The 12,191-nt window shown below is 42.8% G+C and overlaps 2 protein-coding genes across 7 annotated transcripts in view; one reads left to right on the plus strand and one right to left on the minus strand.

Moving 5' to 3' along the window:
* Positions 1-6,339, plus strand: part of ATP4B (ATPase H+/K+ transporting subunit beta) — a 7,978-nt gene extending 1,639 nt beyond the window's left edge. Inside the window, exons 3-7 of the mRNA XM_006909343.3 lie at positions 1,840-1,953; positions 2,086-2,285; positions 3,510-3,566; positions 4,764-4,865; positions 5,442-6,339. Of these exons, the coding sequence (XP_006909405.1) occupies positions 1,840-1,953; positions 2,086-2,285; positions 3,510-3,566; positions 4,764-4,865; positions 5,442-5,603 (635 nt within the window). The 3' untranslated portion in view covers positions 5,604-6,339. The remainder of the gene's footprint in view (positions 1-1,839; positions 1,954-2,085; positions 2,286-3,509; positions 3,567-4,763; positions 4,866-5,441) is intronic.
* A 765-nt stretch (positions 6,340-7,104) lies between these two features.
* Positions 7,105-12,191, minus strand: part of TFDP1 (transcription factor Dp-1) — a 45,557-nt gene continuing 40,470 nt past the window's right edge. For 5 of the 6 annotated variants that reach the window (XM_006909344.3, XM_025044966.1, XM_025044967.1 and 2 more), the window contains 2 exons: positions 11,724-11,802; positions 7,108-8,448 (listed from right to left, as the gene is read on the minus strand). In XM_006909344.3, the coding sequence (XP_006909406.1) occupies positions 8,301-8,448; positions 11,724-11,802 (227 nt within the window). In that variant the 3' untranslated portion in view covers positions 7,108-8,300. Of the gene's footprint in view, positions 8,449-11,723; positions 11,803-12,191 lie in introns of all 6 variants that reach the window. The other variant, XM_015587347.2, reaches the window with a different exon arrangement.

Raw genomic sequence — 12,191 nt, forward strand, 5'->3', positions numbered from 1 at the left:
AGTGAAGGGTTGGGGGGAGGAAAAGAGTTTTTGTTTTCCACTGAATGCCCCCAGTCCTGAGGCATCTCTTTTGTGGGTGCGTATTGCTGCCATAATAGCAAATCCAATTCAGAACACCGAATTTTCTCTAAGTGCAGTTAGTCTACTGTCCTGTTTGATGGAGGCGGCTCATAGACAGTGGGCTGAGCATCTGCCTTCTTATCTTGAGCTGGTACCAAATGAGTCATTTGTGACAATACCCTAGGGCCTGACACAGCAAGGTGTCACCTCCACAGTCCTAGGGAGTTGAACCAAGACTTCCACCCCCAACCCATTAACCAAGGGTGTCTACCAAAAAAAAGGAAAAGAGGGAGAGAAGGCAGAGAAGAAAGGAAGAAAGAAATGAAGGAAGAAAAAGCATTTTCCAGCACACAATTACTCAGAATGATAAACATCCTTAATACTTTCTAAGAAAAATAATAATCCCTGAAACATCCAACAGCAGCACATAGGTATGACCGAGAAGAAAAGAAAATGCAAAAGCGTTTTTAAGAGAAGTCACCTCAGATGTTCTCTAGCTGGTGAGGAGCTTAGCAGGTCCAGCCATTCTGCTGGGATCCTCAGTGAATGCATCTATAAATCATCATAACACCAAAGTGCTTGATTAGGTGTCAATTTTAAGAATCAACTAACAGACAAAAACATGGAAGATTTCATTGTAATTTCAGAACAGGATGTAATATATTACAAACTTGAGAACATTATTATAATATAATTTGCCCCAAATCCCGAGACTGGAAGGCAGGGCGAGGTGTGATCCCTTGGTCCCAGGGAGGTGATAGGGCAACAAGCAACAGTTGCCACCTGAAGCTGGTGAACACGTTATGCGAATACCTGAGAAGAGGCCGTGAAAACACGCTCAGAGTGGGCAGTTGAGAGGAGGGAGTAGAGAGCTTTCTTTCTTTTCTTTTAAACCTTTCTGAAGGTTTTTATTTTAAACAATGTACAGATATTACTTTCACAACATCCATCAAAACAAAACCCTAGTTATTTTTTTAAAAAGTCATTTGCATCGATTGGGGACTGGCTAAATAAGCAGTGCAATGTCCTCACAACGGAACACAATGTGGTAATTTGTGGAAAGAGGTGAGTTGATACGAAATGTCAGGGAAAGATGATTACAATTGGTGTCAGAAAATGTAAAAAAGAAAATGGAATATGGATAGTATGTTCCCATTTATGGGAAGGAATACATGATACACAAGCATGCTTCTGCGTTTTTGTGTTCACAAAAATTAGAAACTTTCCAAAGGATGCACATTAGACTTGAGACTGGGAAAACCGAGGGCTGTCACTTCAACTTCCTGTGCTTGTACATTTTGACTTTTTTTTTTTTTTTAACAATACAGTGTCAGATTGCTTTTGTACTTAACCAAAACCAATGACAATTTTTCAAATGTACATTCAAATACAACTTTGCTTAGGAACCCAGATGACCCTGGATGAGTTGTCACCTGCAACAGAGAGTATGGGTGGCTGGGTGGCACTGGCTCAGTCAGTCCTTGTGTGCAGGAAACGCCTAATGGGAGCTGCACCCTGTGCCTGGACAGGCATCATTCCAACTGTGCAGCTCCCTACTGTGCAGGTCTTCATCAAGCTGCTGGTGCAGAGGACGCCTGGCTACAGCCTACTCACCCAAACCCTTCAAGACCTGGGCCCATGTGGACCTGTAGCTTCCAATGCTTGGCCTCCACCAGGATGGGACAGCTAGCTCTGCGTACAACTAACCAGCTCCAAAGGAAACAGCTCAGATCGGATGAACATTTGGGGAAAGCAATAAGTGTCATGTTCTTTTTCCAGGGGTGACCTTGAGGCCAGATGTCTATGGGGAAAAAGGCCTGGACATTTCCTACAACGTCTCTGATAACAGGACCTGGACGGACCTAGTATCCATCCTCCATAACTTCCTGGCAGGTAAAGTTTAAAATGTTTCCAGTCTCTACTTTTCTAAGAGAATTTCACTGCGGGGTGTGGGCTTGCTACCTCCTATCAGCCCCAGGGTGGCTGCAGTTGGAGGAAGGTGCCCACAGGTGTCTGTACCGGCAGGCTACTCGCCAGCAGCCCAAGAGGACAACATAAACTGCACCTCTGAGAAGGTATTCACCCAGGAAAGCTTCAGGGCCCCTAACCACACCAAGTTCTCCTGCAAGTTCACAGCAGACATGCTGCAAAACTGCTCAGGCCTGGTGGATCCCAACTTCGGCTTTGAGGAAGGAAAGCCATGTTTTATTATTAAAATGAACAGGGTAAGTATAAAAGGGTTGGAAATCAGAGATCCAGTACGAGGGCTCTTTTGGAGACTGCTGTGGGGTGGAGGGTCGGGGTGTGTAGCCCATCCCGCGACCATGCACACCCTCCTGGCTTCCAGAGGTGGTGGGCCAGATTTGCACCAGCTGCCCCTTCCTCACTCTGCTTCATACGCAACCGATTGGTTGGCTTGAACTTACTTCTCTCAAGTAAGCTCAAACTGAATACCAGCTGTTCAAACATGACACATACTTGACACTCTGTGGTATCTGAACACTGAGCAGCAGAGCATGAGGTTGTTCAGGGTGGCTGGGCAGCCATTTGTACACAAAAGCTGGAAAGAAGCTGGGCCATGTACAGGTACTGGGAGGATACATCAGAACCACCCAGAGCAGAGGTTTCCAATCTGGGCCAGGAATCCAACGACAGGCCCGGGACCAGGTGCTGAGGGAGGAAGACTGTGAGGACAGAACCAATGCAAGCAAATCACAGAAGGGCATGGTCCACCTAGACGGAGGAGTGTGCAGCAGAGGTGACACCTTAGTGGAGACATGAGGAGGCATGGGTTCTATCTGGGTGAGGGGGTAGGGGTCACGGCTCCATGCTGGCCAGCAGGTGTGGCCTGAGGGCCACAGGCTCCGAGCATTCGCGTGGGCACTAATTTCCTTCCTAAGAGGTCTAGAGAGGCTATAAATTTGTGCACTGCCCGCATCCCGGGTCCTAGCGGGGATCCTGTCAGAGCTGCCTGGCAGGTTTGATGGCAGCTCACACTCGCACAGCACAGGAGGGCTACGCACACAGGGGCAGGTGTGCAGGGAAAACGTGCTGTACCAGACTCCAGGCACAAGTGCTCACAAAAGGACCAAGACTTCAGGAAGCCGAGAAAGGAGTGACTTGGGAGCACACGTGGGCCAAAGAAGTTTGCATTGGGAGCTGCTGCACAGGAGACAGACACAGCCCTGTGCACACTATGGAGGGCCTGGGAGCAGCAGCCACGGCTGAGACCCTCCTGCCCAGGTCTGCCATTTGCCTTTGGCCAAGGCCACAGCCCTGTGGCAGGGCTTCTGGCTTTAAAGTAGGAGTTGGTAATATCTGCTGGGGGGTTATTAGAACAGGAACCACCTCCCAGGCCCTTCTCAGTGCCCTGCAGAAACCCCAGCTCAGAAGGGTCCCTCCACGCTCAGAAGAGCATGAGAAACCACAAGGACACCTTTCCTTTCCAGATCGTCAGGTTTCTCCCCAGCAACAAAACAGCCCCCAGGGTGAACTGCGCCTTCCTGGTGAGTGCAACCTTCCTCCGCTGTCTTGTTTATGCTAGAAAACCTGCGGGGATGATGTAACTGGTTTTCCCTAAAAATATCTCAATTGTCAGCCTAATAAACCGGATACACAAATTGCATAAACTATCATTTCAGAAAGTTTTATTACAGGAGATAAAAAGCCAGTAAAAAAAAAAAAAAAAAAGTTTTTTGTTATTGTTTTACTTCAAAAAGTATCTGGGGTAGTATATTATGCAATTAAAGTTTTTGGTGGCAATTTGGAAAAACCAAGGCACTTCTATTACTGTTTTGTCCTTTTTATTTGCTTCTTTACAAAAACATGCCAGATTATCAACAGCTACAGTTGTTTAATAGTGCATTTATATGGGCTACTAAGAGTTGGCATTTATTCCAGCTTTTCTCAAAACTAGTATTTAAGTACATGAAAAATAAACTAAATTTGTCTTCATTGAATATTTTCTAAAGCTGGTTTTCACCATTGTGCCTTCAACCAAAGGCATCCTGCTATTAGCAGTGGTCACCCCACTTGAGTAGTCTGCAGACATCACAGCCCTCAGAGCCTGTAATTTCTCCGTGGGGTGCAGGGTTCATCTTGTTTCCTTTTTCCTTTTTTAGTTATCTTGACCGCACATGAGTAGGCTGACTTAAGATTTTAACAAACACCAAAGTATCCTTCATGTTTTTTGACAAGCTCAAGCTATCCATGAGGCAATTCGCTGCCTCTGAAATGAAACAAATCCCACAAAAACATGTAGATCCTTATCCCAGAAAGCCATTCAAACGTTCGGCAAGACTGAGTGGCAAATCAGCCCACTCAGTCTTATCAGATTTCACTCCCATGTGTGGACAACATTCTTGGCTCTACTCACCTGTGTTATATCTACAAGGACTTAAAGTGGTAAAACTACAAATTTGATCAGTCACTAGGGATCTCAGAACTAATTGTAAACATTAGATCTAGTTTATGCTACTTACACAATGAAGTGTTTATGTGGTCACCGACATAGTGCACACATGTGCTCACACGCACATGCCACACCCAAGCACGCATGTATATACACATGCACATACACAGGAAGAGACCTGTAGAGGCACACACGCATGCACACATTTGGAGACAGGCACGCAGAGACACACATACACATGCACACACTCCCAAACCCTGCCTTACTCAGGCAGTGGCCTCTCCTCCCTCAGGACCAGCAGCACCAGGACGTCCAGCCCCTGCAGGTGGAATACTACCCACCCAACGGCACCTTCAGTCTACACTATTTCCCTTACTACGGGAAGAAAGCGCAGGTAGGTTTGCTTCACTTTTCCTAACAGCTACTGAAATCACCTCAAACTTAACAATGATTAGCAAAAAGGAAGCCATAAACACTCCCTATAAAAATGAAACAAAGGCATTACTTAGCCTATCCCAAGCATTTAATGCTCTGGGCGTTTCCCATACCCAGTTCTTCTAACTACCCCAAAACACACTGCTCTCATGCAAAATATAAATATAAAATCTAATTCTTCTACTTTCAGACAGCCTCCTAAATCCTTTTAGAAAATGCACATCGATTTCAAAGTACTCCCTCTCAATCTCTTGCTTTTTCCTGCTTTATTTTTATATTAATTTTCATCAAATACAAATCGAAGTTGAATTTGCCATTAGTATTGTCTGTCCCCTCCAGACCAATTCTCATTTCTAAATGGGGAAACATTACTTACCCCAGTGAACTCTGGGGCCCGTAGCAGAGCCTATGTGAGCTGTTACATCACTGCAGGTCTTACTTGGAACACACATAAGAATTATCCCTTTGTACCACCTAAATAAACACTCATCACGAAGTTTCTGACACATCTCCTCTTTCTGTACTTCCGTTTCAGCCCCACTACAGCAATCCTTTGGTTGCTGCAAAGCTTCTCAATGTCCCCTGGAACACAGAAGTTGTCATCGTGTGCAAGATCCTGGCGGAGTATGTGACCTTTGACAACCCTCATGACCCCTATGAAGGAAAAGTAGAGTTCAAGCTTAACATTCAGAAGTAAAGGAGCAAAGAGGCTGGCCTTGACCTGCAGGGAAACTTGCCGACCTCTGCCCTCGACTGCCTGCCCAGCTTCCAAACAATCTAAAAAGCCAACACTGAAGTCAGCTCAGTAACTCTAGACAGGCACCTGTGCGTCAGGCACTTAATATTAGAATCAACTACTTCTTATTAAATCTTTATTACTTTTTTAGATAGACTTTGGAGCTATGATAAAAATGTTAACATGATAACCTTAAGCCAACAGCTATCTAACTAACAAGGCCCTTAAAATGATTCATCTCTTTCAATATAGACATCACTTTTCTTATTATAACTTATTTTTCTATGCTTCAGTGACTATCCATGTAACAGAAAGACTATTAACGCACTGACTTAAAACATGACATGATAATGTACACTCTGAATATTTGCTTTAAAGAATGCAATTCCTAAACTGTAAAAATAAATATATTAAAGTCACCTTTACATAAAAGTCATATCTTTCCTGATAAGGGGAAAAATTACTAAGAAATCAAATATCTTTCCTTAAAAACATTCTTTTTAATGTTTCAATTGCAAGTCAGGGAAATTACAAAACAACGTTGGAGTGGGGCTATCACCTGAGAACAGGCACAATTACAGGACGCTAAGGACGTAAGACGCAAGGGTGTCATCAATGTGACAGAATCTATAAACCAGACGTAATTACAAACAGTAGTTAATCTTCCTTTCATCAAGCACAAGTCCCTCCCCTTCAACATCCAGGAACTCATGTGAAGCCTGCGACTGTATGCCTTTCAAAAAAAACTGAAATGAGAACACTGTGTGTAACAAACCAACCTGCTCTTACCTTGTGCTGCCCACTTTTCACCTAACCATAGGTTGAGGCTTGGTGCCTCTTCCCACATGAGCGGCAGGTGCAAAGTCGCTGCCAACAGAGTGACACAGAAAGCTCCACGCAACTACTGGATAGGAAAATCTGTCAAGCCGAAACATCAGAGAAACCCGATTACAAATCGTGTCTGAGGAGAAAATCAAAACCCTGTACGGGTTCCGTAAGGCTAATCACATATTTGTTGGGCATCTATAGTACCTAAGACAATGCAGTAAAGGTTCTTTATTGTTGATGCCATCAGTAAAAACTTTTTCAGCCACCTCAAATGTCAGGTCATATAGGTCAGGGGTCAGGTCTCCTTCCTCACCTTACAATCTTCTTTTTCTGAAAAGTCAAACTCATAAAATCTATCTCAACTTTTAGGATTCAGGAGAAAGGCAAGAAACAAACTCTCTCCCCAACACAGGCCACCAGAGAGGAGGCCTCACTTTGGTCTGTGTCCACTGTGAACCTCTTTCCTTGGCCCCCACTGTCTTTCGGGCAGCTGCAGGACAAGCTGAGGGGCAACAGTGGGGTCCCAAACTACCACTCGTTGGCCTGACAACCTCTCTTCACTCCAGCAAAAAGCAAGACTGACAGGATAAAATCATTTCTGGACAGTAATCTCTGAATTACAGAAACACAGAGCTTGTTTAAAATGCCCATGCGCGTTTTATTAATAAAAACTAACAGTGCCAAGTTAAACAAGTCAAACAATTAAAGTCTCTTTATATTCCATAAAATATTACAGAAAAGTTTATTTGTGTTTCAATAAAAAGACTATTGTTTTAGAACAGGCAGCTAACAGCAACTGTGCAGCTAATGGTTCTTTGTGAATAAATTTTAAAAGAGGCTACTGCCTGTCCTGAAATTCCTTTTTCTTTTTATAAAAAAAGAACTATTAAAAATGATTGACAAATTTTGAGTTAAAAAACTGTTAAAACATTCTCTATATTTAATTTCAACTTTATAATAGATTACAGGAAGATGCTTACGAAACAAATACAACATTTGTTTCAGTACATGTCTTTAAATGATAGACTTATAAGTATGTAAACAACTATATAATAAAAAGTTTCCAAACACTGCCTGTAAGAAATCAGGCAAATTTACCGTAAGCAATAAACCATTCCAAGCCTTCCAGACAGTTTTCATAGCTGCATCAGCATGGCAGTAAACTTTTACCAAACAAAACAAAAACAAACAAAAACAAAAAAAGAATTTCGCAATTTGTTGCTGCAACATAGACAAAAAAATCTATAAACTTGATGGAATCACACGGTCAATATAATTTAAGGGAAAATAAGTCATAATAAGATTTATGGTGCTTAATGTTGAAAAGCAGAGCTTTGCCATTTGCTGGGTTCTTTGGAAACTCGTCCTGGAGCCTCACACTCCGCCAGCGGGTGGCGCCATTCACAACATGCTGCAAATAAATGGCATTTGGGGTGGTGCACTCTCCTCAAAAGGATGACGTTTTATTTCATTGATGTGGATGGAGTACAACTTCTTCGGCAAACTCAGCAAGAACTGTTATGGGGCAAAAATAAACTCTGAATTTTAAAAAAGTAGGAAATGAAAACACAAAATCCTAAAAAGTAAATAAAGGCCCTGCGTCAGCACACTGGAATCAATACACACCGAAGCCCGTCTTAAAAGACCCTACAGAAAACAACCCTTGCTTGCTTATCAGAGGTGCACATCGAATTCAATAGCTTACCAATATCTTCTTGGGAGGAGGCCAAAAAGAAACAGAAAAACCCACATTAAAAAAAAGTTTCTCTTCCCTAAACATGTTTTCCTGAATCTGAACTTGAGGGGGAGTGGGGCCTACAAGCAAGAATATCAGTCTTCCTCATCATTTTCATTGTACTCTTCATCCTCGTCGTCATCCTCCCCAACATAGGACACAGGAGTCTCCACCCTGGACCCACTGTACTGAGACCCGCTGGAGCTCGTGGCCAGCATCCCATCCGCACCGTTGGTCAAGTCACTGAAAAGACAGGAGGTAACACAAAGATGGTGAGTGGTGCACATCTATGGCCCGCACAAAGACAGGCCGGTGTTTTAGGGAGGTTTCGGTAGATTCAATTATATAAACAGAAACAAAGTTTCACATATCTATAATACAGAAACTCAATACTGTGTTATTAATTTCATGCTTTTCATATCCTTTTCCAGCTTAGTCCATTTAAACATAACCAGTAAAATGAGGGGAATATTGACAAGACCACGATATTTAGTCTTTTCCCCTATTACTACATCAGAACAATTTCCCAAAGTGCACCAACTGAAAAACCATTACATCCTTCTTTCTAGGCCATTTACTTATGAACTCCTTAATCTCTGGGAAGGAGGTAGAAAATGGTTTAGAAAAAGAGCCTCAAGAAGAATGACATGGGACCCTTCAAAGCAAGGCTCCCTGGACAGCAATGTGTGGGAGGGCACTCAGCAAGTTCTGTGTGTGTGCAAGTGCACGATTATGTTGAGTGTGTGCATGTGTGTGATGGTGTGTCTATACGTTTGTGTATGTACATACACGTGTCACGTCCCTAGGCCCGTCAGCTCTTCTGGTGTCTGTGCAGGGTCTAGGAAACTAAGCCATGACAGTTGAGTCTCATGCAGACACTCTGCAATCTATACTTCCAGGAAGGCTCCAAGAACCCCACAGCTTTCTTGTTTTGTTGAATGTCATTTGCTGAAAGTCAGTGGGGCTGGCCCTAGGCAGGGGCCACAGGCCCAGAGGGGTGGGGTGGACTTGCTGGGCTAGGAGCTGGTAGGAGGCAGGGCTGCCCAAGCCCACACACTGGTCTTCAGGTGGGTGTCTAGAATCCATCTACATTCGTATTATGCTCCTGGGAGTCTCAACCAGGAACATGTGAAAATCTTTGGCTGTCACAACCAGGGGAGTGGGTACTGGCATCTGAGGCCAAAGGTGCTACCAAATGCCCCACAAGGCACAGGACAGTGCCCACAACAAAGGGTCATCTGGCCCAAAATGTCAACAGCGCCATAGGCGAGACCCTGGCCTAGACAGTGAGAGGTTTTAAGAGCTGGAATCCTGGTAAAAGACCCTTGAGTTAAGTCACCACCTAGTACCACAGCACAGAAAGAATCAGACACAAAGGGTTAGTTATCAACAAGGGGAACTGACAGGTGGTGTCTCATGCCAATCACAATAAAGAGAGAAAAATGCATATGTACACTACGAATTATAACTTGCTGAAGTTATGGTCAAAAGTAATTTAAATTTCTTAGTATCTGAGTTGAACAGCAAGAAAATGTACTCTAAGAAACATCAAGTATCAAAGGGATGTCAACCTAGAATTTAAAATTTGACAAGAGGTCATCCAGATTCTAGACTGAAAACGCCTCCTGTAACTACATGAAGGCTCAGAATCATCCCCCAGAAGCCTTGTGCAGTAAATTCGTTTAAAGATTAACAGGACGCAAAAGGGTCAGAACTACACTGGAAATATGGCTGTTATACCCTTGAAAAAGAGGTATAACATTTGGGGGGGGTGGCGCAAAAAATGATTAAGTAACAAGTGTTGCTTCAATTTGGCAATATGGGTCAGGAATCCTAAAGGGTTTGCAGCAACACAGAACCTACTACAGGCCAGAGCTGCAATATATTGTAACATTAAGAAATATTTTTATTAACATAAAAATATGCTATATTTTAATACCTTTTACTGGTATTTATTAACACTATACGATAAAAATGAAAACTATTAAATATTATACTCTTTGACGAAGTAATTCTACATCTGAAAAGTCCAGCCTAATGAAACAAGTCAGAAAGGATGAAAAATTTAGCCATAAAGCCACCCATTGCAACTTTTCTCATAACTGAGAACCACCTAAATGTTCAACAACAGAGGGCAGGCAGTTCAGTAAATTCTCATGCCTTCAAAAAATATTGTACCACATCACCATTAATGTTGTTTTTCCTTCTGAAATGGTAATAAGGGCTTTGCTTCCCTTGTTATAACAACTGACGTCTCTGAAAATTTAATCAATAAAATGAATTTCATGAAGATGGAAGTTGAGAAAATACCCAAATTCCACCCCTTGGAATAATAAATGTTTAGCATTTTACAGACAGACCCCTACACACACACAGCAGGAGAGTTAGAATTAAACTGGAGCTGACCTCTGTCGAAACCTGACCACATGCCAGACGCCTTGCAAAGGACTTCACCACCTCACTAAGCCTTGCAGCAAATCAATGCGTAAGCCATCAGCAATCCCATTTCATTGGAGTGGGCTAGCCTGCAGAGCCTGAAACCTCTCTCACAGCTGACCCCAAGGCCTCGCACACTCACTGCCCAGGCACAGCTGGCTCAGAGCTGCTCTGTGGCCTCATCTGTGTCACAAAGAAACCGAAAGTACCATGTTCAACGGTGGCAGAGCACCGCATCAAAGATGTGTATACGCTGTCTAATTTATTAGACCAATCTCATCTTGTTGCTAATTTATCTTACATTTTGAGAAATTAAACATTTATTAATACTTAGGATTAAAATAATGTATATAATTTATAATATAATACAATATAAAAGTTAAAACCATTTTGTCAATACTTAATGCTAAAATTATCTTCTATTCATTTTTAAAAAACTAAGATAAATACTTAGGGATGATATATTCTGCTCTGTGGGACTGCCAAGTCAAAGGTTATACATCGATTTAAATAATAAAACTTCAATAACATAGAAAAATACAATAAAAAGTAAAGTAAAAAAAGTGGGGGAAAATTATATTTACATTGTGATCTCAAGTGTGTTAAGAAGAAATAACATAAAAAAATATAACATACAATAAAAGGTAAATTGAAAAAAGCAGGGGACAAAATTATATATACATTGTAACCTCAAGTGTGTTAAAAAGAAACAGGAAAGAAATGACTAAAAAATGCTCTGTCACTTAGGCTGCTGGCAGTGGGATTTGGGTGGTTTTTGCCCCTTCACTGTGTATAACTTTTTAAAAAATAAAAATATGTACTATTTTTACTTTTCAGGGGGAAGAAACCAATAAGAAAGCTCCTTTCCATGCAGAGGACAAACTACAAGTGTGAGAAGTGCCCTCAGGTAAGGGAGGGGGCTGGAACCACTTCTAAGGTGTGGGGTTCTGCTGTCAACACAATGAATCCAATTCTGACGGCTGAGGAACTGAGGCTGTTTATATGACAGCTGGGAAGCTTCACACTGCCAAGTGACAAGGGGGCCCTACTGCCCACCCGCCTTGGCCCAGAACTATAGTCACCTGGCAGAAAGCCTTGTGCCGTTAGAGGTTGAAACCGAGGATGTGACGAATACACCGCCAAGTGATCCCTGAGCCATTTCTGAAAAGAGAAAGAAAAAGCAAATGTCACGAAACAGACCACAAGAAACAGGGGAACTTATGCTGGAACAAGACGGCCACGGGACCCTGGACAGTAATGATGTGCCCTGCATTTTCTGCACCATGCCAGTAAGCAGCCCTGCTCGTCCCGTGCACAGCCACCGGGCCCGTTCTCTGTAGAAGACATGGAAGTCCTTAATTTATGTGTACTCACTAATGACACAGTTGTGCCACTGAACCTAAACTGCTGTCATAAAGCAGAAAATGGGAAGGGTCGGGGCAACATTTGCTCACATCTTAGAGATGGTGGTCTGTACCAAGAACAGGGTGAAAGGCAGAGGACTTTGATGACCTATCAGCTTGGGTGTCTCAGCAGGCTGGCTGCTGGTG

The sequence above is a fragment of the Pteropus alecto genome, unplaced genomic scaffold (assembly GCF_000325575.1).
Source record: "Pteropus alecto unplaced genomic scaffold, ASM32557v1 scaffold13, whole genome shotgun sequence".
NCBI classification, from domain to species: Eukaryota; Metazoa; Chordata; class Mammalia; order Chiroptera; family Pteropodidae; genus Pteropus; species Pteropus alecto.